General features: G+C 58.8%; 3 protein-coding genes across 3 annotated transcripts; 1 reads left to right on the forward strand and 2 right to left on the reverse strand.

The window, feature by feature from the left end:
- Window positions 1-435: 435 nt before the first annotated feature.
- RGS5 (regulator of G protein signaling 5) lies at window positions 436-12530 on the reverse strand. Its single transcript, XM_038145069.1, has 5 exons — window positions 12374-12530; window positions 7300-7410; window positions 5084-5145; window positions 4788-4954; window positions 436-4274 (listed from the first exon to the last, which is right to left on the reverse strand). The coding sequence occupies exons 1-5, from the start codon at window positions 12415-12417 to the stop codon at window positions 4113-4115; spliced, it is 546 nt and encodes a 181-aa protein (XP_038000997.1). The 5' UTR covers window positions 12418-12530; the 3' UTR covers window positions 436-4112.
- Window positions 12531-16638: 4108 nt separating this feature from the next.
- Window positions 16639-19234, reverse strand: HTATIP2 (HIV-1 Tat interactive protein 2). The gene is made up of 5 exons (XM_038145062.1): window positions 18946-19234; window positions 18762-18869; window positions 18542-18679; window positions 17711-17772; window positions 16639-17142 (listed from the first exon to the last, which is right to left on the reverse strand). Exons 1-5 carry the CDS (start codon window positions 19105-19107, stop codon window positions 16917-16919), a joined length of 696 nt encoding a protein of 231 aa, XP_038000990.1. The 5' UTR covers window positions 19108-19234; the 3' UTR covers window positions 16639-16916.
- A 185-nt stretch (window positions 19235-19419) lies between these two features.
- Window positions 19420-22319, forward strand: LOC119703629 (1-phosphatidylinositol phosphodiesterase-like). Its single transcript, XM_038143694.1, has 3 exons — window positions 19420-20107; window positions 20361-21364; window positions 22307-22319. Exons 1-3 carry the CDS (start codon window positions 19949-19951, stop codon window positions 22317-22319), a joined length of 1176 nt encoding a protein of 391 aa, XP_037999622.1. The 5' UTR covers window positions 19420-19948.
- The last annotated feature ends 2666 nt before the right edge of the window (window positions 22320-24985 follow it).

A 24985-nucleotide genomic window follows, 5' to 3' on the forward strand; every position in this document is an offset into this window, starting at 1 on the left:
GACAGCTTTGCAGGGGGAACATCAAGGAGCCCTTCCCTGAGGCAGATGCTTTGCGACCCTGAGCTGCCAGAATACATTTTGTCCCAAAGCTGAGCCTGTCCCTGGGCTGTGCCCTGTGGGTGCAGAGAGCAGGGCTGGCCCTTGCTCAGCCCAGCCCCGGGGGCAGCCCAGCTGCTGCTGCTGGAGCTGGAGCTGACCCTGGGGGCCAAAGCCTGAGGCAGCATAGGAGCAGCCTGTGCTGCACCAGCCTGGGGGCATTTCTTCTGCATCAGCTCCCTGGGGTGATTCCCTTTCCAGTTCACTGAGAAACCACTGCATCATTGCAGCAGAAGCTCCCAGAGACTTTTGGTCTTTTGGGCACAAGTTTTGGGAGTGCTCTGTAGTGGGTAAGAAAGTGCTGCACCTTCAGAACAAAGAGACAAAATGAACAGTCCGTTGAGACAGGAGCAGAAATACATGTTTATGTGTGGATTACTGAGTGGTACATGAATATGGGTTAACACAACTGCTCGGTGCACACCAGCACCTCACATCTTCCCCACATGAGTATCTCCAGTGGAAATGCCATGGAGAACTCCAGACTGAAAACCTGCAGCTCACAGGTGGGAGGAGCTGACGCGCCCTCCTGCCTTTGCTCCAGCCTTTGGCCACAGCGTGCAGCACCCTCCAGGACGTGACCAAGGCCTGAGGGGAGCCTGGATGAGCTCTGGGACACTTTCAGCCCCTGGGCTTTGGCAGTGCCCAAGTCTGGGACTGGGCAGCCCTGGTGGTGCCCAGCTCAGCACACGGGGCAAGAGCTGGGTGGTTCACCCTGTGATTGATGAGGTGCGAGGCTCCGGGTTGCTGAAGTCACCATAAAACACACATCAGACCATCTTCTGCTGTCCCTCTGGGGTATGCAGCTGCAGGGAGCCATTTTCTACATGTGCCTGTGGCAGGGGTGGGTGCCAGGGTGGCGTGGAGGCAGTGCCTGGTGCCCCATGCCCCTGGCTGCAGCGTGGGGTTGCCTCGCCCCACGGCAGAGGTAGGGGTCCCTCGAGGGGCACAAGACCTGCCTCCTGCAGCAGCCCAGGTGCCAGGATGGCACACGGAGGCCACGGGCACAGGGGGACCCTGAAGGATGCACCTTTGTGTTCGCTCAGCTGGAGGGCCAAGGCTTCCCTCAAGAGGGTCTGGAACAATGCAAAACCCACACACTCCTCTCTGGGATGGACCCCCAAGCACCACATCCAGAAACTCTGCTTTGTGGCCCTCTGACTCTCAGGGGGTCGAGATGCCCATGTTACAAGTATATATGTGTGTGTACGTGTATATATGAGTACAGGAATACAGATGTACATGTTATATACTGCTATATATGCCAAATTTCACAAGAGCTAGAGTGATAAACTACATGAAGTATCTCCTACCTGAAATATGATGGTTGGCATCAGCCCAGTAGCAAATACCTCTGGGCTGGTGGAAAGCTGGGCCGTGGGGCTGGTACAGGTGTTGCCACCTTTTTGGGCAAGCCTGCTCGAGTAATTAGCCAAATGGCCCTTCCACACTAACACAACTTCCCTAGAGCTCCAAAACGCTTCAGTGGCCACATTTTCTGGCCACTCAGTAGGTCACGGGCAGCCCCCAGAGTAGACTTCCAACATTTTAACAGAAACTGTGTGAGGGAGGGGTTGCCAACAGAGCTGTCGCATTTCTCCTGAATCCATTCTGCACCTTTCTTTTCAGCACGTACCTACCCAGACACCTTCTCCCTGCCCCATGTGTCGCTGCTGCAGGGTGACATCCCAGGGTTTGGTGGTGTGTAGCAAGAGCCTCCAGCAGCATCCCGACCTTATGGCAGTGGTGGTGGCGGCATTTAACTGTGAAACGTGTGAGGGGATCTGGAAATAGCTGCCAAAGGATTAAGCAGAAATGAAAGATCCAGGTCTTCCTGCAGGGAAGCCTGTTCGGTTTTGCATTTCTGAGTCACGCTGTAAATGAGGAGCTTGAACGTGCTGAACCCGCTTGAATTGACACCAGTTCATGGAGACTTTGGGAGGGTGCAGGGAGCGTGTGCAGGCAGAGGTGGGGGAGCACCCTGCAGCAGAGGGGCTGGCCAAGCCCCCCATCCCACGCCTAGCCCTGCTTCTGCCTCCCCCTTGTTGCCCACCTGAACGATGGACACTGCTGGGGGCTCCTGTGCCCTTTTGATGGGACCCTCCTGCTGCTCATGGGCTCCCTTGGGCTTTTTAGGGTCACCCAAGCCACCCTCTGCATTCACCCCAGGGAAATGCCTGTAAGCATCGACCCTGCTGCTCCAGAACCGACTTTCCCAGGCCTTTTGCTCCAGAGCTTAAAGAAAAAGTCACATTTGTGACTGCCTCCATCCTTCCCCTGCCTCCCCACTCCTGCCTGGAAAACACAGCCCATTTCCTGCAGCTCAGGATGTATTTTTCTTCATTGCCATAGAGACAACGTGTAAATATTTGAGGCTGGTGGGGTTTTGATCAGATTTTGAAAGTCTTGACGAGGCTGGCAAAGCCACTGTTTATGTTCCTGCATTTTGCACGGAGTCCCGTGACTCGCAGAGAGGCAGAGCAGCCCGGGATGCCTGTGGGCAGCAGGGCCACGGATGTTTTGCTGGGCACCTGTCAGGCTGCTGGCTCTTTGCAAGCCATGACCCTGTGGATGATGCACCAGGAAACCAACACGGGGATGAACCATCCAGGCCCTGTGGAGCAGGGGTTTATCACATTTCCCTCAAGGCTGAAATGAGACCCTGTGGGCTGCTTTTCATGTATGCCCTTGCCCCATCCTCAGGTGTGATTTATTCTGTTAGCAGAGGGCTGGCTTTGAGTCGTTAGAAAGCAGCTAGTCCTTTTTAGAGACAGCCTATGGAAACACATGGCCTGGGCAGATAGGAGGAGACAGGAGAGACAGATGCAGGCTGCACAAACTCAGCAGGGTCTACACTCTGTTCTAGAAGCCAGGGGGTAATTTTTCGTGTTTCCAAAGATGGGTTTGTGTTTGGTTTGGATTTTTCAAATTGGATCTGAACAGCTGGAATTTCAGCATTCTTTTCTCCCCGCATGTCTCCTCTCCCTCCCGTGCTAGACTCTGGGTTTGTGCAGAGGCATTGCTTTGGTGTGCCTACTGCAGAGAGAAGCTGAAAAAGAGAGCCCCGTGGCAGCCCCCAGAGCTGCATCCCAGCACACCGCAAGGGCTGTGCACTGGGATGTGGCACAGGGTGTGCCCTGGCAGCTCAGGGCGGCGTGCAGAGGCTGGAGTGAGCAGGAGTTCGGGGTTGCTAAGCAGTCCCAGTGTTTTGGACCAACAGGTCTCATTTTATCCTCTTGTTTTTGTACTTGGAGGGAAGCAAACAGGCTGACTCCGAGTGGAGCTCCTGGGGACGCGGTGCCACAGGCTCTGCTCACCCTGGTGCCAGCCAGGCACACCCTGCGGCACCTGCTTCTGCCGTACAGCAGTCCCTGCCATCCTCGTCACAGTGCCATCCTTGCTGTACGTGTCGGTGCCGCTGGTGTCCCTGCCGTGCCCCCGTCCCTGCCCTGGCCGGCTGTTCCTGCCGATGGGCTGCTTTTTGGAAGGAAGGCGATGCAAATCGGGCAGTGGATGTGTCTCACCTTGGCCAGGGAGGGGAGCACCTGCAGAGGAGCTGTGCGGCCTCAGCGGCACCCTGGGAAGCTGGGAGAAGGGAGCGAGCCTGGGCCACACCGGCAATATGGGCAGCACTGAAAATTGTCATTGTCATGTTCTGAGGAGCCCTGAGAAGGCAAACTCAGCACCTCAGAGCCTCCAGCTAATGCCAAGCTCCGCAGCACCAGGGATGTGTCAGCTGGCCACGTGGCTCCTGGTCGCTGCAGAGCTGGGGCTGCTCCCTCACCCTTCTGGGTCCCAACTCCAGGGAGTTTCTGCAAATTGGTTTTTTTGTGGGAGAGGAAAGAGGCAGTAAGAGAGGAAACACCAGGACATCGGACAGTCCAAAGCATGGGGGGAGGAGCTTAGCAACACCTCTGGGTGCTCTAGGTGGCATGGAGAAAGCAAAGCAGCTGCGGAGAAGGGGCAGGTGTTTAGACAGAAGCAGCGGGGATGCCTCGCACAGCCCTGCTGCATTGCTACTTGATTAACTCGTGATAAAACTCCGACCGCACAAATCTGGGCAGGGAGTCTTTTTCCATCAGGGCAAAGATCCTCTTCTGGGCCATGTCAAAGCTGGTCGGTGATGGCTCCACCAGGTTCTTCATGGTCACAGCCTTGGTGAAGTGGTCGATGTTCACCTGTCATGAGAGTGTAAGAGGGATGGGAGCCCGCCTTTGGAGGGCTGGGTGATGGTTTCCCCTTGCCGCTCTGTCCCACCAACAACCACGCAAAGGGTGAAGGGAGGGACCGCAGCAGATTCCTTTCTCTGCCAGAATTATTGGTGGCAAAGCTGTCAGGATGAGCTCTGTCCTGCTGCAGAGATAACTTGGGGAGGAAGACTACTGTACATTGTCATCCCTTATGACTGATGTGACGCCTCTGTAGGGAAGGGGGGGACAGGCACGTGTTGGGGGTGCCCATGGCTGGAGACAGCCCAGCAGAGGCTGAGCATGCAAACAGGGGCTCCAGGCTTGTGAAGGATGGGAGTGCAGCACGTGGGGATGGGGCTGCCCCTTGACAATGACACAGCCCTCCGAGCCCCTCAGCCATGGCATGAGGTGCCCTGCAGCCATCGCTGTCCTTCGGGATGGGGCTGACAGGGCTGCAGCCTCGTCCCCCCCAGTACCATCTCCTGCCCCATGGCCACTGACCTCTTTGGGTGCCTCAGTCTGGATGAACTCCTCGTAGATCTTTTTGGCCTTCTCAGCCATCTTCACAGGGGACTTGGTTTTCTTGTAGTCCTCGCAGGCCACCCAGAACTCGGCGTTCTCCTCACTGAACTCGGAGCGCAGGAAGCTGCGGAAGCTGGCGAGCCCATCTGGGGGGCAAGGGGGAGGTGAGCCCTCACTTCAGCACTGACACTGCAAGGGGGGCCAAGCCCCCACTGAGCACCCCAGGGGACGTGGAAGGAGGGGAGGTGACCATCCGCAGGGGGATGTGCACTTACAGGGGTTTTGCAGGAGCTTCTCCAAGGAATCACGCCACTGCAGAGCCTCCTCCGGAGAGGGCCTGAGGACAGTAAAGAAAGCCCAGGTGGTCCATGGTTATCCCACAGCCCCGTCTGGGCTCCAGGTTTTTATAAAAAATTCCTTTAAAAACGGGGAGGAACGGGGTAACAAATTGCAGAGACTTTCAGCGCGGAGGCAGCGGTCTGGGGATGGGATGGGGATGCTGCTGCCTCACAGCACAGGGGAGGGCGATAGCGCAGGGAGGGTGAAGGTGGGGTGGGGAAGGTGAATTCCCCCGTGCTTGGGCAGAGCTGTGGTGTGGCTGCAGAGCGAGTCCCTTCTGCGGCCACAGGGCTCCTCCTGGCCCCAGCGCCCACACACGGGAGGGCAGCGCAGGGGCTCTGCGGGCGGCTGGGAAGCATCCCTGTGTTTTCCCGCTGGGAAAGAGGGGAAAGAGGCTCCCCGCTGGCCACAGGGGCTCGGTCACTGCGGCCCCGTGCTGCTGGGGCCGGGGTCAGAGCCCTGGGCTCCCACAGCCCGTTCCCACGCCCTGCGGCAGGCCGGGTCACTGGCCTCGGCGCCCTTCCCACTGGAAACCTCCAGCGTTTTCCATCTGCGCGGTTTTTCCTCTTTTTTTTTTAATATATTTTTAATGGGATGTTTACAGTGAGACTGGACGTATTCATGGGGTTGTTGTTGTTGTTGTTTGTGGCTTCTTGTTGTTTTATTTAAGCCCCAAGGAGTTTGACCAAGCTGCCCTGAGCTCCCAGCTCCTTCCCTGCCAGCCTTGTCTGGAGGGCAAGAGAAGCCCCCCTGCTTGGCACTGAGTGCTGGGCTGGCTGTGGACCTTCTCCACTCCATGCAGGCAGTGCTGCAGGGGCCACACATGGAGGTGGAAACCCCTTGGCCGAGCAGAGCATCCCTGGGAGCGGGGAGGGAGAGTGGGCAGGACAGCCTGTCCTGGTCCTGGGGCCCAGGAGCTGCAGTGGTGGGTCTGGGGGAAGTACAGGGGCTGATGCCCGGCCATGTCACGCTGCCCAGGTGGCTCCAGCAGGGAGAGGAGAGTGGCAGGAATGCCAGGCTTGCTCAGGGTGGGTACCAGCCCTCACTTGTCACCAAGCCATCAGCAGTAGGCACCATGACAGGGGGTTCTTATCCTTCACTTTCTGGACTGTGAACTTTGTTTGCACTTCTGTCAAGGATCAAATCCTATCCCTGCCCCCATGTCCCTGTCAGGTGACTTCTCACCCCAGTGAGGAGAAGCATCACTGCAGCAACCTAACACAATCCAGATTTCCTGGAAACCGCCAAATTCACTTTCCCATTATCTGAATGTCCCCGGGATGATATTAACTGCAAGTGAGATGCTGACAGGTGAGTGATGCCAGGGCTGCACAGTGATGCAGTGTAGGAGAAAACAGCTCCTCCAGAGAGCGGGGAGTGGAGATGTTCTCTGGCTTTCTGCAGGGATGGCTAATGGAGATAAACGTGTCTCTGTCACAGAGGCATCTGGGGCATGGCGGCGATGGAGTGAGAAGCACAAAATCCAGCGGGCTCTGCCAGCCCTCCTTGGCACGGGCAGCTCTCGCTGGGCAGCGCCGTGTCTGGCGGGCACTGTGCTGGCAAACGTCCCCCTGCATATTACCCCCTGCACCCTGGATTGGCAGGCAAAATAATTAGTGTTTCATGTGCTTTAAATAATGTTGGTAAGCCAGTATTATACACCAGCTTGGTGCTGGGGAGCAACGGTCGAGCCAAAGGCCATAGGGTGAGGAGGTCCCATCACCATGAAGCTGCCCTGAGCCAGACATCATGCCGTGAGGTCGTGCACCCAGCTCAGGGACGCACTGCCACCTCAAAGCCAGACAGCTGTAAAGGCTGGCACCTCTGCGTTGAGGCAGGTGACTCAGAGAAGCCCAAGTGCCATATGCCTCTGGGAAAACCTTTATCGAATGACATGAAATCTCACCAAAAGTAAATTGAGTTTCCAGGGGAAATCTAGTTTCCACAGAGCTCTATTGCCTGACATGTCTCTTGCTGCCCTGACACAACTTCCTGAGCCTGCACCTAGCGGTCAGGTCATGAGGAGCGTGCCTCAAGCTGCCTGCTGTGCCAGCCCACAGCAGGGCTCAGCTCCTCTGCATCCCAAAAGGGCTCGTGTCCACCCCAGTGGGTCCACACGTACCGCTGCAGCCCAGCCCAGGGCAGTACTCACTTCTGGGCCTTGGGCGGCTTCTCCGGCTTCTCGGGGTAGGGGATGATGAAGTCAATGGTTGAGTCAGGCTTCTGGAGCAGTGTGCCCAGCTTCGTCTTGATCTCCTTGGCCCTGCAGCAGGGGAGGAGCAGAGGCAGGTCAGGCGGAGGAGCAGGGCAGTGGGACACTCACAGTGCCTGCCCTGCACCCCCTCTGTAATTAATTCCAGATGCACAAATGGGCCCTAATGCTGCAAAGGCCGTGCCTGTCTGCGGCGTTTCTAAACAGGCACTGCGCATTAGCGGCAGCTCTTGATCTCCATCTCCCCGCTCTGTCCCCATCTGTGGCCACGATAATTGCATCAGCAGGGCTGTCAGGCTGCTCTGGGGCTGAATTAGGGGCGTGTGTGCAGCGCTCAGTCTCTATGGAGATGAGCTTGAAGAGGGGCTGGTGAGGAGGTGAAGGAGCTGCCTTTGGAGGAGAGGCTGTGCTGGGGGTACCTGCCCCATGGTGCCATCCCACGCTGCGCCACCAGCCCCACGCTGCTGACGGCGCTCAGAGCCCTTATATAGACATATAGCATGTTTGTCAGTAATATGTAAGCCTCATATCTGCAATGGGAAGAGTGCTGTAAACAGGCACCTCCTGGGTGCTGCCTTCTCTGGGCAGAGAGGGAAAAAAGTGTTTCAGGAGCTGAAGACTGCCAAAGGCTGACTGCCGCTTCCCATTGCACCAAGGCCATGCTCCAGACCTGCATTTGGAGGATGCAGAGAAAACAGGGGGTCCTGGGGCTTGGCAGCAGGCCCAGCTGTCTCCCAAAACATTCCCTTTCATGCAATACAAATAGTAATTAGGTCCTGAGCATCTAAAACTGCTAGGGAGGCTCCCCTCCACCCCGCTACAGCTCAGGGGTGGCAGCAAGAGCAAGCTGAGCTTTTACAGGGAGCACTCAGGTGTGCTGGGTGAGGCTGAAGAAACAAAGGAGTGAAAACAGACAGCCTCCCCAGTCCCCATCTTTGCAGGGCAGGGCTTTTCCCTGGCACAGCAACATTTGGTGGCTTCCAGGCTGGCACAGGAGGTGAAGGAGAGGGGACAGACTGCTCCTTACAGGCTGAGCTTTCGGCATGGCTGGCAAAGCTGGACTGCAGCTCCCTGCAGGGCTCCCTGCAATTTTCCTCTCTGCTGTTTGTTTTCACAAGCCCTCTGTGGACGATTGCTCCATTGCTATGTCTGCTATTTCATTTCAATTCCTTTGATTTTTTTCCCTCCTTGTAAAACTCTCTCTCTCTGTGTTTTGGTTTCCACCCACCAGTCCCCACGGGTGACATTTGGAGACCTGGCACAGGGGTGTCTGCTCTGCTCCGCTCCCTGCCAGCTGCTCCCCATTTCTGCTGCAGAAAGGTGCCTCTGAGCAGCCCCCCTTGCTGGAGGTGGGCAGCAGGACCAGGCAGGGAGAGCAGCCCAGCCTGGGGCTGCAGGCACCACCTGCAGCGGGTGTGCACACCCAGAAACACAGCTGTTGTCATGGACAGCGTCAGCAGCTCCAGGGACAGTTTCCATTGCTAGTGCTTCTGAGGAAATCTGAACCTTGGAAAGCTCAGGACCTCAGGAAAAGGGTGACAAGGTCACCATGCTCCCACACAGAGCGTCTGGGACAGGGATGCTGCCCTTCATCCCGCTGTGAGTACGTAAGTAAAATGCAGACAAGTGCTCCGAGCCAGAGCTGGCTCTTGGTGTCCTGGGGCCAGCTCTCCGGGAAGCCTCAGCTGCCCCTTGGCACGCTGCTAGCCAGTGCTGCTACACTGGGACCACCTGGCATGGCCCTGACCCATGGGGATGGCGCAGCTGTAGGGATGGGAGCAGGTGAAGCGGGCACCAAAGCAGTGGGTGGGTGCAGAGGGAGCCACAGGAAAGCTGAGGGGACAGGCTGGCCTCTCCCTTGACTCTCCTTTCCCAGACATCCGCGCTTGTGGCCAGCGTCTGGGAACGTCTCCAGGTTCCTGCAGGAAGGGGACACATGGGCTCAGGGAGCACCTCTCAGGAGGGGCTGAGCAGAAATGCCGGGTGCCACCTTGTCCCTCTCCCAGTGCTCGAGAGGGATGAGTCGGGATGTTGCCACGATCAAGCCCCTGCCAGTGCCAGGTGCTGTGCAGCAGGGACAGTCCCTTCCAAGCAACTGGACTACGTGTCACATCCCAGGAGGTTCATCTGGCAGGAGCAGGGGGGAAGAGCAAGGGGCCAGGGGCTGCCCACCTTGGAAGCAAGGACAGAGGATACCAGGAGCTCCTGAGCAGGCAGAGGGATGACACAAGCTGTGCTGGCAGCAGGGGCATCGAAAGTCTAACCTAACCCATGATGATCCAAGGAGCTGGGAAGACAGGAGCGGGACTCTGCTGCTGTCAGAGCAGCACCTGGGGACCCCATGCCCTGGTGCGGATGAGACCAACACCCACACAAGGCCTGGATGCAGTTGATGGTGGCTTCACACAACAAGTGTTCAGACCCGGCTCAAAACTTTGCTCTCTGATTCCCATGCTCTGACAGTGACTGGTGGCCAAGAGCTGTCGGGCTCAAGAGGCACTGAGGCCCTCAGCAGTCCCATCCTGCTCCATCCCGTGGTGTTGCCGAGGGACCCCCAGCAGCTGCCCAAGCCTCTGGAGCCCTGCAGGTGTGGGGACAGCAGCAACAGCCTCCCCCCTGCACCAGAGCAATGCCCTGGCAGTGGGACCTTCCTGACATCTGTAGAGACAGCAGAGATAAGGAAAGTTGTTAAAAGGAAGCAAGGAAGTACAGGAGCAAGCTGAAAGCCTGGAGGCTGAGAGAGGGAAGGGCTATTTAAAGACACCATCCTGGCGTCCTCCTGCAGATGGATTACAAGCTATCAAGCAAGGCTTCAGGGAAGGCTAAACAGCAGGGGGAAAAAGGCAGCTATAAACAAAAAAGACATCTTTAAAAAAAAAAAAAAACAACACCCTGGCCAAGTGAGAAAAATCAAGGGGACTGTAAATGGTGGAAGGTCAACTGTGAGAACATATGGGAGCAAGCCAAGAAAAAGTCTGAGAAATAGCTTCCAAGAAGCATTAATAGAAAATATGGGCTCTGTCAAACATATCAAGGACAAGAAAGGCTGCTGGGGAGGGCCAGGAGAGACTCCAGCTTTAAAAGCAAAACAAAAATAGAAGCTCAAAGGAGTTTAAAGCCGTAGCTGAAAGCTAAAGGTGATGCTGTGCCTGAGGGCAGGGAGGTGCCAGGGGAAATGCCCCTTCACCTGCAAAAGCCTCCCGAGGGGATTTGAGGAGCCACAAAGCTTCAAGAGTGATGCTGCATGGGCATGTCAGTGGCAGCTGTGTCAGACCCGTGCTGGACACATGGACAAATATGGTCTATTGGAGAGGAGTCAAGGCTCTTCTGGCCGTAGGAAGAGATTCCTTTCAACCTATCATCCCTCTCTGAAGAGGCCAGAACACACGTGCTGTGGGGAGAGCCAGGGCAGCGGCTCCTTGGGTCGGCAGGCCGCCTTGGATGGGCTCTGCAGACCCCAGGCAGCTGCAGGGGAAGGTCAGACCATGGATACCGGCGTGGGAAAGGCGGCACACGCCTGTGGGGATGGAGTGGGGAAGGCGGGCTCGGAGCGTGCCGTTCAGCAGGCACCGGGAATGGGGTCAGTGGCCGAGCAGCGATATCGCCGTCCCCGCGCACGGCACTCGGGGACGAGCTGTGAGCAGCTGCAGGAGGCTCTGGTGACACGGCAGAGAAGCAGCTGGAAAGCCTCCTAGAGCGATACAACGTGATGCACAGGGGGACAAATGCAGTCCTGACTCCGCGTGTCAAAGTGTGAATGCAGCCTTCAAGAGTGAGGATTTGAGGGCGTAGCAGACAAAAACATCAGCATAGCAGGAGCGGGAGAAAATCTTTATTAAGAATATTTACTGTTAAAAAGTCAGAAGAGTGGCAACAAGGGTGATAGCAGAGCAGAAACATGTGGATCACCCACATGAAACTGGAAGAGTGCTCTTGGCTGCCCATGGCACAGGAGACTGCAGGGGAGCAGGCAAGGTCAGCATGGATTCAGGAGCATCGCAGAGAGACAAGTTTTCAACAACAAAACCATCACGGGCCTGCGCTCCTGTTTGTGCCTGTGGTGAGAATTTGCCTTTTGGGCAAGCAGCATCAGCTCCTAGTGGCACAACTTCACCTGGAACTTCTCTGGAGCTCCCCTCAGGGCAGTGAATTTCCCACAGTCAGTCTCATCCAAAAACCAGTGCTAAGGCATTTGCAGGTATGAGGGAACCCTCACTGAGGGATTCACTTGAGGCTATTCCCAAGTTTCCTCCTTAGGTGAAGCACTGAGTGCCCTGCTGCTGCAGTGAGACCTCAGGTGCTTGCACCTCTGCTTCTCACTGGACCCCCTCCAAAGCTGGTGGGAGCAGAGGAGAGGACAGGTTCCAATCAGCATGGAAATGGCCAGGGGCTGGAGCCTGCCTGAGCTCCCAAGGGGTTGAGAGGAGCCTCTGCCACCATCAGGGGCGGGTTTTGGGATGAGAACCAGGGTGGATAGGGATGAAGATGACACAAGGGGGGCAGAGCTGGTGCTCTGCACAGGGCTGAGCCTTGTGAGAGGGGCCAGGTCTGGCTATTCCATGTGTGAGTGGCACGCGGGCAATTAAAAGAGGATTGCAAGGCACTTTGGAGACAGGGCTGTTTCCATCTGAGAAAGGCAAAACCTCTGTCCTGATTTTTTCCTCCTCTCCTCCTGGTGTTTTGCGGAAATTAAGATCTGAGGATGAAGCACTCCCACCCAGAACAGTGGAGGGCTGGCTTTGGAGGAGCCCAAGCTCACCCAGCAGAACGACCCCCGAGGCAGAGAGAGGAGTTCGGGACCAAATAGCGCTCATCCCGCCACGGGTCTCAGCCACTCGCAGCACCCTCTGAGCTTAGCCTTCCCTCCCCTTTCCGAGCTGGATAATGCCAGTCCCCATGAGAGATGCCCATCGGGGGGACGTGCTGCACGAGGAGCCCCTGTGCCCCCGGCCGCCCCGGCAGAGCCCTGCGGGGAGGCAGCCCCCGGCATCCCGCACATCCCGGCCGCTCTCACCTCTCCAGGCACGTGTGGGGCAGCGCTGCTAATCCTTTGCACATCTTGGCAGGCTGTAGTTCCCTCGGCCGCGAGAAGAGTGTGAGTGATGGCCAAAGCGGGCGGCAGAGGCTGTGTCTGCAGCCCAGCTGCCTCCCTCGTTCCTATATAGCGGCGCAGCTGGACCCCCGCCAGCCCCGTATCCAATGCCGGCCGGCCTGCTGCAGCTGGCCCCAGCCCCGGCGGCTTCTGGGTTTTGTTTTCTTCTCTCTAAGCTCACACGGGAGGAAGAAAAATGTGGATTTGCTGGGGTGAGATCAGGTAATCGAATTGGAAGGGCCAGGCTGATGTTTAGGGGGCTCCAGGAAGCCCACAGCATTTCTTTTAATGATGCCTCAGGCGCCAGGTCAGTATTTAGAAGAGCCAGGCAGACACGCTTCATTCAAGTGAGATTTTTCGAGTGAAAAATGGAACTTTCAGAAAAATAAAAGTGCTTGTGAGAAGTCTTGCTGTTGATTTCAAGGCTGTGGCCGATGTGAAAACATCCACCACTTCAACAGTGGTGGTGGCTATCAGTGACTTCTGTTTCAGACCTTGGCTCCTGGGTGACGATGAAAATGTGCCTCTCTGTGCTTTGTTTAACACTGGGAGCTGGGAATAGGGACTTTGCTCCCAACCTGGCTGTCCACACCCAGGGGCGCTAGCAACCACCATTTCCCTGGGTGAAACCCAGGGTTACATTTAAGCTCAGCTCTTGGTCCCCTTTCCCTTGTGCTGTGTCAGAGATGTGCCTGCCCGGCTCTGCCTTCCGGCTGGATTTTGGGTCTGTTGTGGGATTATGCCTCAACACACTGCCTGCATTCAGGCATCTGAGTGCAGTAAGTGAAAGCTGGAAGTCTGCTGGAAACTGTGCCTCCCTGGAGAGCTTGGGCTGGCTTTGTACTGGTTTGTAGTGGAAACTGAATGAAAAAAAAAGTACAGCTGGCAATTTCAGAGGATGAGATGCTCCGATAATAATGGCTTAGGCTGATTAGAGCCCCCAAGATGCACTCAGGCAAGGGGGTCAGAGCCAGGGTGTGGCGGGCTGCCCTTCCCTCTGCTGGCATGGAGGTGCCCACCAGCCTCCCTCGTGTCTCACAGAGTGGGGAAGGGAAGAGCAGCACCCACAGAGGATGGAGGTCCTTTACTCTTCCAGGCTGTTCTCATTTTGCCCTGTTCCCAGAGGACTCAGGAGGAGCTTGGAGGTGCCTCACTCCAGTCAGGGGTAGCACGAGGCTCTGCGGCCCCATCTCCCAGCAGCTGGGGTGCAGCCCCTGCTCTCTGGGGGAACACAGCCTTGCAAGCTGCACCTTTGCTGGGCTCTGCCAGTGCCCTCGGGGCCAGAGAGTTCATCAGGGTCACGCATTTGCTGGCAGGGATGTCACCAGGATGTCACTGAGTGCCAGCTCAGAGGCTGCTTTGAAGACACCCTTGAAGAGTGGTGCTGTTTGCAGGAGGCTGTTCAGGCAGCCCTGGCTCGGAGGGAAGGTGGTGGCAGCGTGGGCCAGTGGGGCTGGTGGCTCTCACAGCTCAGGGCTGGGAGGGACAGCGGGGGCTGGCAGCTCCTGGGAAACCCCCACCGCTGAGCCCTTGGCAACGCAGCTACCCTTTCATCATGAATCTTCTGTAACAAAGCCAGCGTGGGAATTGCAGAACGTGGGGCTCCTGGACCAGGTGGTTTGTGCTAACGCTGTCCAGCAGCCTCTGAGCACCTTTCCCTGCTCTGCTGCCCCCCCAGCTGCAGCCAGGGCTGTGCACCCTTGGAGAGCCCTCGGAGAGCCCTGCCAGGTGTGCCGAGGACTCGGCTCCATCTCTGCAGACCTCCTGCTGCTCAGAGGAACCTGGAGCTTTCCCCAGTGACACCCCCTGGAGGCGCTGGGTCTCTTCCCAACAGACTATAGTCTCCTTCTCCTCCTGCAGCCCAAGGTGGGCCAATCCCCTCTGCCATCATTCAGCGACCAGAGGTCTAAAACCTCTTGCAAAGCTCTGGGGTGGGGGTTTAAGGAGTGCACAGAGCAAATTGGGCAACTGAGGTCCGAAGTGTGCGAGGAAACTCCACGTGGGAGGGTGATAAGGAAGCTATACTGCGTGCTGGGGTTGCAGCTGTGCGTTTTAACACAGATTTATCTGAAACGCTGAAAAAGAAACTGTTAGCCCTGAGCAGAAACAAGAGTCACACAGAAATGGCTTGCGTTTTCCACAGACTTTTGTCCCTCAAGAAATGTTTGTGTGTTTCAAGGCTTTGGAGTGCTAAGAAAATATTTCCAATAAGAAACTACACAGACCTTCCTCGTCTTCCCACGACAGCTGAATTTCTTTAAGAGCCCTTCTGGGAGAGTTTTTTGGAGATCTGAGTGCACTCTGAGGAGCAGATTGTCTTGTGTACACAATGGCTGGTTTCCTCCAAGAGGGCTCCAGGCTTGTGCCTTGCAACTGCCCCCTCAAAAGCCACGTGGAATCTCCCATTACACCAAATTTATCCTTGGCCCTGTTATTTTCAGACTTATTATCCTTTCTAGCAACGTGCCTTTTATAGAAGGCAGCCTAGCTGCTTTGCTCCCTGTTTCCTGGTTCCCACCGGAACTTTTTAAGAACTAGCATCATATTTAACAATGCTGACCTTTTGGTAAAGTGATCGCTGCAATTCTCACCCAGGAGAGTATTTGGACATTCATCTGAGTGCTCCTTCTGGCAGACTTATAACCATGTGTTCTAAAAATGATGTTAAAATATTTTTTTTTTCCCTGCATGCTTTGGGATAGTCAAGCAAATGTGTGTCCCCTAAGGAATGATGGTAGTGTGAGCTCCCTAACAGCACAGGGCAATGCAAGTAACTCAGTGAGGCTTTCTGTGATGGCTCATTCCTTCCTATAGAGCCTGATCACACCCTGTCCTTGAGCCTCCCTGGAGAACTTTCTGCTTCTCACATAGTCATAATTCATGTTTATGCCTTTAGGATGCTTTCTCACATCTTCTGTGGCTTGCTTTTCACCTGTAACTTTCCTGAGCTTGAATTCTTTTTTTTTTTTAGTCTCTCATCTCAATTTTCAATTCTTTTACGGTCTTACCACTTCAGGTGTTCATTTCCACTCCCTTGTATAAGCACAAGCCCTTTTAAAAAAAATCTCTTTTGAGTGTTGAGTGCACCATGCCTTTGTAACCCAGTGTTGCAGGTGCCCAGCCTTTGTGCTCCTCATACTCGAGCGTGATGCTGACCAGCCTGCCTCTCGTTTCCCTTTGTGCATTAAGTACTATCCTGAAGGGGCTGTTTTGCTCTCACTGGGACAGTCTTTATCAGTAGCTGTGGCTCTGTGGTCCCTTTGAACGGAGCCCCTCACGTGGCTGAGGAGTTGTCTAGGTGCCTACACCATCTCACTGCCTCCGCCGACTTTCTGAGGCCCGAGCCAACGATGGAAATGCTTGTGTGGAAGGAGGAGATGAGATCTAGGCTCCCTCCATTGGCCACATCCAAGTCACTGACACAGGAGCCGTGGGTGAGGTCAGAGAGAATCCTGGAAAGCAGCGTTACCCGGAGCACTGGGACTGTGGCCAGCAGGGAACTTGGGAGTCACGTATGTTCTGCATCCCATGTGGGGAGCCACCGAGTTCCTCGACCCCGAGCACGAGGCCTGGGAACAGCCGGGGCCGCGCCTGGGACACAGCCCTGCTCCTCGTGCCGGCTCCATGCCCACAGAAGGAACCTGCTCCCCTTCTGGCACCTGGGCAGGAGCAAGCCCCCTACACGGTGTGCACAGGCCGACCTCAACTTTTGCACGTGCAGAGCACTCCTGGGAAAACGGGGCTGGGCTCAGGCTCATTTGTGCCCGCAAGGAAAGCCCAGAGGGACTTTGGGCGCTTGCAAGTGTTTGCATGGTGGTTTTGTGACTACAGGTACCAAGTGGCGGGCCAGGTGTGAATAGCAGCATCCCTAGAGCTCCGCACCCTGAGCAGATGAGGCCAGGAGCGTCTGCACAGACCTGCTGCAGGCACAGCCACCACCCCTGGCGCCTCAGCAGCTGCTGCTGAGCATCCAGGAGCTCTGCTATCCAAGCAGCACTGGTGCCACCATGTGCTCTGTCAAGTGCAGCTTCCACACAGGCAACGGTGCCTTGTCTCTGCCTTCCTGTGCCTGTCACCTGTCTGTGAGCATTCCCTGAAGTGACACGATCTGAGCACATGAGGCTGAGGCGGGGTTATTGGCGTGTGGGTGACAGACATTATTTCAACACAAAGCCGGCACAACCAGATCAGTCACAGGGTTTTATTCAAGGCCTGGATTACATCATCTTTACCCGTATTCGTATTATGGATCCAGGCAGCAGAGCACAGTGTTTATCCTCACCCAGCAGCCAGCACCTGCATTTTTGATCCCTTGACAGAATCAGCCAAAGTGCAAAGTAGTGGATGTACCTCTGGCTCCACGCTAGCCACGCAAGCACCCCACACCTCTCCCATGTGTGCGTTCATCCTCAGCCCACAGAGCATCTGAAGAGTGAACCAAGCTCTGCCTGCAATCCCTGCTGCTCTATGTGCCCTGCTGTGGCACTGCCTTCCCCAGCTCATGGATGGCCCCGTTCTCCAGCACCTTTACCTTCCCCTCTCCTGGCTGCAGTGCACAGGCCACCATAGCCCTGGCCACCACTTCCACAGGCACTGAGTAAGCAGTGGGGAACAGGTGAGCCACAGCACCCAAGAACTGCTGGGCTATCCACTCCATGGGCCGGGACTCCTGGCGCTTGCACAGCAGCACCCTGCAGAGCAAGGAGGTGAGGTGGGTCAGCATGAAAGAGACCGAGTTCTCCAGCTGCACCAGGGCCCAGACCAGCTCCCTGAACTGACATGGGCTTTGGGGCTTTGGCAGGGTCACGGAACGTGAGAGCTGAGCCCTTGGACACTAAACTCCTTTCCCCACTGTGCTGATGAAAGCACAATTCCAGTTCTCCTAGGTAGGAAGAGCACAGTACACCTCAAAGGACACAGGTGAGTGTTCCCTTTGCATTTGGTCAAGGTCCATCTGGAGCTAAGCTCTGACCTATGTGCCTCAACCTACGCTTTCACCCCAAGGTTCCCGTGCTTGCATGGCACATGGCACTAGCACTGGGATGGGCCACAGGAAACTGCAGAGCTTGCTCCCTGCAGCACTGGGAAGCAGTCTGCTCATCCCTGAGCTGCATGTGCAGCTGCTGGCATTCTCCACTTCCCTCCTCAGCCCTGCCCTCATGTATCGTTTCTCTTCCTCCATCTCCCAGTGAAGCATTTCCCTGCTGCCCTGGCAACCCTCCACCCTGTGCTGTCCCTCCCTCTTCCACCACTACTCACGCTGGCCGGAGAATGGTACAGTGATCAAAACCAACAGCCTGGACCAGGTTTTCCACTTCTCCCTGTCAGAGCAGCCAGGCAGGACGAAAGGAGACAAGGATGACTGCAAGCACCATCCCTGCCACCCCATGAACAGGCAGGAAAGGGCTGCTGAGCCAAGGGCAGGATGGCACTAACACCAACAGGAGGCTGGAACAGGCCAGGCAGGGATCAGCTCTCCAGGCCAGGCAGCCGGGGCGAGGGCCCCTGCTGGACACGGACCACAGGTCAGCAGTGCGCCCTTGCAACCATCATGCTAAACTGCAACAAGCTGCTCCGGAGAGCACCCGGACTCAGCATCCAGCCTGGGGATAGATCCAGGCAGCACAAGACGCTGGCAGGCAGCTCTGAGTCCCGCAGGTGTTGGGAGCTGCAGCACACAACACATGGAGAAAAAATCTTTTGCGACGGGTGTGGTCCTCCGTGGGGAGCCTGCAGGCTTTCCAGCAGGAGACAGTTCATGTCTCACCTGGACACAGCCCTGAGCCTCCCCACATGGCTGTGAAGCTATCCCAGCTTAAGGCTGGGGAACTGTTGCTGGGCTGGAGACCCCAGCGGATGTTTCTGGAGTTTGAGGAGGGAGGCAGACGCTGCATGCAGCAGGTGCTGTGCTGCTTCATAAGAAGCCAGTCGCACAGCTGTCCAGCCAGCCCCTTCCCTTGTCCCGCAGCAGCAGGACGACCCCCGGAGCCATTTGCATCTCTAAACCTCAGCTCCTGCTTGCTTCCCGAGCATCCCGGCATCCCGTGACTCCTGCACGAGCACCAGGAGCCCAGCCCACAGCCCCCTCACCTTCACGCGGAGGTAGAGGAAGCGGCTCCGTGCGTTTGCCCCCCGGGAGGACTGCAGGACAAAGTGTTTGCAGCCCCCTGCCCGCGCCAGCTCTGCCGCCTGCGCCACGTAGTCCCGATCCACACGGACAAAGCCATCCTGAGGAGGGAGGGGAGGGTCAGCGGGGCAGGCAGCGGGCAGGGCAGGGGGCTCGCCCGGGGGGCAGGGGGTCCCCACTCACTGCGCCAGCCTTGGCCCTGGTAGTGCCCAGGCAGCAGAAGCCCACGTCGTGTCCCTGGAAGGCGGCGGCGTGCTCGCCCAGCCGCTCGAAGTCCACCACCGCCTGCTCCTGCGGGGAGGCCGAGGGTCAGCGCCGCCGGCCCGGTCCCCGCCACCGCGGCCAGCCCTGTCCCCGGCCCGCGCACCACGGCCGCCTCCGCCTCGCCCAGGCTCAGCCGGCGCCGCCCGATCAGCGTGACCCGGGCGAAGGCCCGCCGGGCCAGCAGCTCCCGCAGCAGCGCCCGGCCCGTCTCCCCGGAGGCGCCCAGCACGAAGCAGCTGCTGCCGCCGCCCGCCGCCGCCGCCATGCCGAGAGCCGCGGGCAGGGCCGGGCCGGGCCGGGAGCGGCTGCGCCGCCGCGCTGCGGCTCCGCGGGCGGGGCGCTCCGTGTGGGGGAGCCGCGGGACAGCGCCACACGGGGCCGCTGCCGGGGCCAGGACGGGGCTGCCGGGGCGGGGGCAGCCCCAGGGACCCCCGCTCAGCCCGGCGCGCAGGGAAGGTGCCCCTTGGCCTGTCCCCGCCGGCCGTTTCTGCAGTGGCAGAGCCGAACGCCCCCTGAGGATGCCTGTGGCCGCCTCGCTCAGGCGGAGGGGATGTGAGCTGGAGGAATGCTCGGAGGGGTCTGTGACCCGTGCGGCGGCTCCTCTCCAAACCCCGCTGGGTTCAGCACGTGTTGCCGACCGGGCTGCTCGGCAGCTGTGTCCCCTGGGCAGGAGGTGGGTCGCTCCCCGCCGGGCAGCCTTGTGGTGACCCCACTGTGAAGCAGTCCCTGGTGCCTGAAGAGCAAGGAGATGGAGCCCGCTTCCTCAGGAACTCCCGCTGAGCAGGTCTTGGGATGCGCTGGCAAGCGCAGACCCCCGCTCCGGACACTTTCTGTACTTTGTCCCTCTGATAGGGACGCCGCCAGTCCCCACCGGGGCTGTCCAGGTCCCACCGGCACATAGCTCTGGAGCAGGCATGCAGGCACCCCGCGGCTCCGCACAGCCGCTCCCGTGGGCAGCATCCAGGGGCCCCGCGGCACCACGATCCCGTTCGTCCTGATTCCTGGGGAGGGAGGTGCAGAGGCCTGAGTGGCTGCTGTCAGGATCAGCCGGGTGGTTTTCCAGCCTGGTGTGTCTGTCAAGTGCGCTCCTTGGCCGAGGGCTGAGGATGAATCCCAGGCGCACGTGCCGTTTGCGAGGCAGGACGCGCGTCATGACAGTCACCGGGTTAATGGCTGGCATCCCGCTCCACCTGCCAGTGTGCCGCCGGCACCCACGGCCGTGCCCTGCTCGCTGGGCTCTGCTCCACAGCCACCGGCAAACCCAGGTACGCCAATGAGGGGGAGGCTGGGGCGCACCAGGGCTCCGGGGCACTGGGACGGGTGCTTGAGGGTGGCAGGGGAACAGCACAGTGTGGCAGAAGTACAGGCAGCAAAGTATATGGGGCGCGTGTGGTTATTATAGGGTATGGTGTGTTCTAGGGTTTCATGGCACGGTGGGGATGCCACCGGGGAGGGTGGGATCGGAATGCATAGGGGCCACGCTCCCACCGCTCATGGTCTGCTTCTCCTCCACGGCAGGGCTCTGGGGGGCCAGCCAGGTGCCGGGGTGCCCGCTCTCCCGGTGGCATGGAGACATGGTCCCGGCGCAGCGCTGCCTTCGACTGCGTGCCCCAGCCGGCAGCCTGCTGCCCTGACTGGATGGCGGAGCTCCCCGACGCCCTGCCCCTCTCCCGCCTCTCCATCCCTGGCACCCACGATTCCCTCAGCCTGTTCGGTGGCCGGCGCCTGCGGTGCCAGAGCTGGGGCCTGGAGGCCCAGCTGGCGGCCGGCGTCCGCTTCCTGGATGTGCGCTGCAAGCTGTCGCGGGGCGAGCTCCGCATCTACCACCTGTGCACCTTCCAGCGGGCCAGCCTGCGCGGCGTCCTGCGCCGCACCCTGCGCTTCCTCCGCGCCCACCCCGGCGAGGCCGTGCTTATGCGCATCAAGGAGGAGCTGCCCATCTGCTCCCGGCCCGGCTTCGCCGCCCAGCTGCACCGCTGCCTGCTGGAAGAGGGACAGGGCTGCGTGTGGTGCCGGGAGGAGGTGCCAACGCTGGGCCAGGTGCGCGGCAAGATAGTGGTGCTGGAGGCGCTGGCGCGGGAGGTGCTGGGCATCCCCTACGAGCAGCTGAGCATCAGCGACGCCTGGAACGTGCTCTCGCTGGAGCGCAAGTGGGCCCGGGTGCGGCTGCACCTGGAGAAGGCGGCCGGCGGAGACCCCAGCACCATGTACCTCACCTTCTGCTCCGGCAATGGGCTCTTCACCTGCCCAGAGGAGGTGGCCCGCTTTGTGAATCCCCGCTGCTGCCAGCACCTGCGGCGCCGGGGCGGGCAGCCCGTGCGCTGGGGGGTGGTCATCATGGACTTCCCCGGAGCAGGCCTTCTCCGGCTCATCGTGGAGAGCAACGGCCCGCGGGCCAGTGGACACGGCACGGCGGCCGCCGGCACCGCCACGGGACCCTCCCGGCGCCGCCGCGGCACACAGGACAGACGCGGCACACAGGACAGAGGCGGCACACTGGACAGAGGCGGCACACAGAACAGGCACGGCACAAAGGACAGTCGCGGCACACAGGACAGACACGGCACACTGGACAGAGGCGGCACACAGGACAGAGGCGGCACACTGGACAGAGGAGGCACACTGGACAGAGGCGGCACACAGGACAGACACGGCACACTGGACAGAGGCGGCACACAGGACAGAGGCGGCACACTGGACAGAGGAGGCACACTGGACAGACACGGCACACAGGACAGACGCGGCACACTGGACAGACACAGCACACAGGACAGACGCGGCACACAGGACAGAGGCGGCACACAGGACAGACACGGCACACTGGACAGACACGGCACACAGGACAGAGGCGGCACACAGGACAGAGGCGGCACACAGGACAGACACGGCACACAGGACAGAGGCGGCACACAGGACAGAGGCGGCACACAGGACAGACGCGGCACACAGGACAGAGGGGGCACACAGGACAGAGGCGGCACACAGGACAGACGCGGCACACAGGACAGACACGGCACACTGGACAGACGCGGCACACAGGACAGAGGCGGCACACAGGACAGACGCGGCACACAGGACAGACGCGGCACACAGGACAGACGCGGCAGCCAGCGCAGCTCCGCACGCTGCCCGCGCCGCTGCCCCTCGGGGAGGACGCTGCCCCCGGCCCCGCGCCTCTGCCGAAGGGCCTCAGTGCCTGCAGGGCAAAAGCGGGTTTCTAGGACTTGCAGAGCACCGGGGAGCCTTCGTGTGACCGTGGTGTGACAGCCGCAGAGGCAGCAGAGGAGGGCCGGCTGCGGCCGGAGCCGGGGAGCTGCGCCCTGCCCTGGGAAGCCAGGTACGGTGCCGGTACGGGCGGGGCCACCCGAGTCCCACAGGGCAGCAGGGGTGGGTGGGGGTACAACGTCCTGCCTCACCTCCTGTGGGGCCACTGAGTCCTCCCGAGACGCCTCTCTGCAAAACAGTCCTTCTCCTTAAGGGTAAATAAAAATAAAAAAGAAGCTAGGAAAGCACTGTCGATGTTGCCTTGCCATTTCCTGTCAGAAAAGTGGAGAAAAGACCTTTTGCTTTTGCTGCTTAGATGTGAAGGAGCTTGTACCCCTCTGCTCATGGATGAAGTACTGTTAAATTGTTGTCTGTGACCATCTTGCTCTTAAAGCAGAGCTGCAAGAGGTCACAGGAGTAAGAATTAATTTCAAAGGTGACAACAAGTGGCTAGGAACATCCTTCCCCTCATTATTTTAGCTTTTGTTTCTGACTTGCAGGGGCTTGCCCCAGAAGTCAGGACTCTTAGGCAGAGCCAGCTTCAGCAAGGGCCACCCACCCTGTGCATGGAGCGCTGGACGGCCACAGAGGCAGCGACTCAGATGGAGCTACCCTGTCCCTGGGGTCACACACCAAGGGATGCTGCACTGGCCAGAGCCTAGCAGTTTGCAACAGCCGGGGCAGTGCAGACAGGGCACTTTGTAGATGTACAGAAGCAAGGTGGTTGAGGCACAAAAAAGACTTTGAAACATGTTGTGCCAGTGCCCGCCCTATCTGCAGTTAATAAATCACTAATCCAAATAGGAACAGTAACTCCTTGGAGCAGAAAGGTGACCAAGGTTACCAAGATCCCAGGGGAGAAAGCATCACCCAGGAGGGTGCCTGCTGCATCACTGGCAGCAGCCAAGCCAGACAGGCTTTGTGCTGAAGCAGGGAGGTGAGAAAGAGAGAGGAACTTTTAGAAGAGGAAAGCTCAGCCCTGGCCTGCCAGAAATGAAGAATGTCCTCAAGTTGCTCCTGTCTCGGGTGAAACACAGCTGGGCACAGCTGGAGGAGATGCCACAGGATTTCCTGGCCAGAGGAGAGGATGTCTTTTGCTGTGCAGGGCCTAGCCCTGGCTAGAGACACGGCTCTTGGTGCTGAGCCTGTTCATCTGCTGCCCAGGGAGGGGAGCAGGCAATAGTGCACAGCGTGTGACAGAGGTGACAGGCAGAGGAATCTGGCTCTGGGTTTGCCATGTGAGACGGGAGAAGGTTGAAATCTCTGCATCAAACCAGACATGCTACAAAAGCACAGGTGGTGTCCAGGGTGAGGGTGGCCTGGTTCATTGGCTACCAGTGCCTCCTGTGCCTGGGCTGCCCCCACACCAAGCCAGTGTGGCTGGTACTACTGTCCTGCCAGGAGGATGGGTTCTACTGGGGCAGGCCCAGGTGAGTCGGAGGCTTGTCTCAGCGTCCCAGGGATGCACAGTGCCATGGAGAGCCAGGCAGGGCAGAAGCAGAGCAGTCACAGTTCCTAGGAACTGTAGGCTGGGTGGTTTGGCTGTCACTCAGGGCTGCCCCTGGATGTGGCACATCCCTGCAGCTGCACCCGGCAGCCCGTTCCCAGCCTGTGGCCCAGCTGGCTGGCAGGGCAGAGGTGCTGCCTGGGATTCCCCGGGTGGGCAGTGTCACTTGTTTACTGCCTATCACTCAAGCAGTGAGATAATGTCGGTGTTATCTATGCCCCAGGCATCCTGTTTGGCAAACCCTTATCTGTGCCGTGCACATGTGGCTGCTGCCAGGTGCCAGGGAGCTGGCAGGCAGCAGGGGCAGGGGTACCCGTGTGGCAGTGATGCCCACTGAAAAGGCTCTCCAGCACCAGCTTCGCAGTGAAATGCAGGAGGCAGAGAACTGTCCTACAGCTGAGGTCAAAGAAACATCTCTGAGAGGGTCTGAATAGGGTGGGCAGGAGCGACTTGCCCAAAACTACCCTATATTCCACAGCCAGGGCTGTCCCAGCGCCTCAAGGTCCCTGTGGGTGGGGGGTACGAGGTACCTGCCCCTGGACTTCTGGTCCTGGCTAATCCTCGCAATCATCTCAGTCCCTGCAAGCCAGGGTAGCACCCTTAATGCGTCTCCCTGCGTCCAAACGCTTTCAAATTGTGAGAAAGATTTTATCGGGGCTGCTTGAGGCGGGGCACCAGCTGATAAAAGGATGGAGGAGGAGGCTCCGGCTGCTGGAGCTGTGCTCTGGCAGACTTACCCAAAGGCACTCTGCAGCTCAGGGACACCCTTTGGGTCAAGCACTTCCTGGGGACCTGTGGTGGAAGGGAATCTCCTGCCTGCGCTCAGGAGATGCCTCTAAAGTCTCAGGGAGAGAGCCGCCCGTGTCCCCAGGGATGAAGGGAGGGATGGCAGCAGCGGGGCTGCACCCAGGCGTGTGTGTCCTCGCCGGTAGCAGCGCACAGCCCTGCCGGGCGGGATCGGGCACCTCCAGCGGGCTGTCGAGCCCTCCCCGGGGGAGCGGGGCTGCCAGGAAGGTGCCCGCTGTATCGCGGGCAGCAGCCGAGCCGGCCGGGCAGCGCCGGGTGACTCGGATCCTCTGCGGTTTGCGGACACATTGCACAAGCAGGGGAACAGGCTGTGCCAGCCTGGGGCGGGAGCCTCTGCCCTAAACAACGCGCGGCCGGGCCCCCTCCCCAGGGGCAGAGCCTGCGGCACGGCTCCGCGGCACTGAGAGCATCGCCCCGAGTGGTACTCAGCGCTGGGGCACAGCAAAGGAGGCACTTCTCCATTCCAGTGCCGGGTCCAGAGGGACGGGGCAGAGGGGACACATGAAAGTGTCTTTGTCCCCGCTCCCTTGAGCCCATGCTGAGCAAAGCCCTAGCTGGCAGCTTG

Source organism: Motacilla alba, chromosome 8 (assembly GCF_015832195.1).
Source record: "Motacilla alba alba isolate MOTALB_02 chromosome 8, Motacilla_alba_V1.0_pri, whole genome shotgun sequence".
NCBI lineage: Eukaryota > Metazoa > Chordata > Aves > Passeriformes > Motacillidae > Motacilla > Motacilla alba.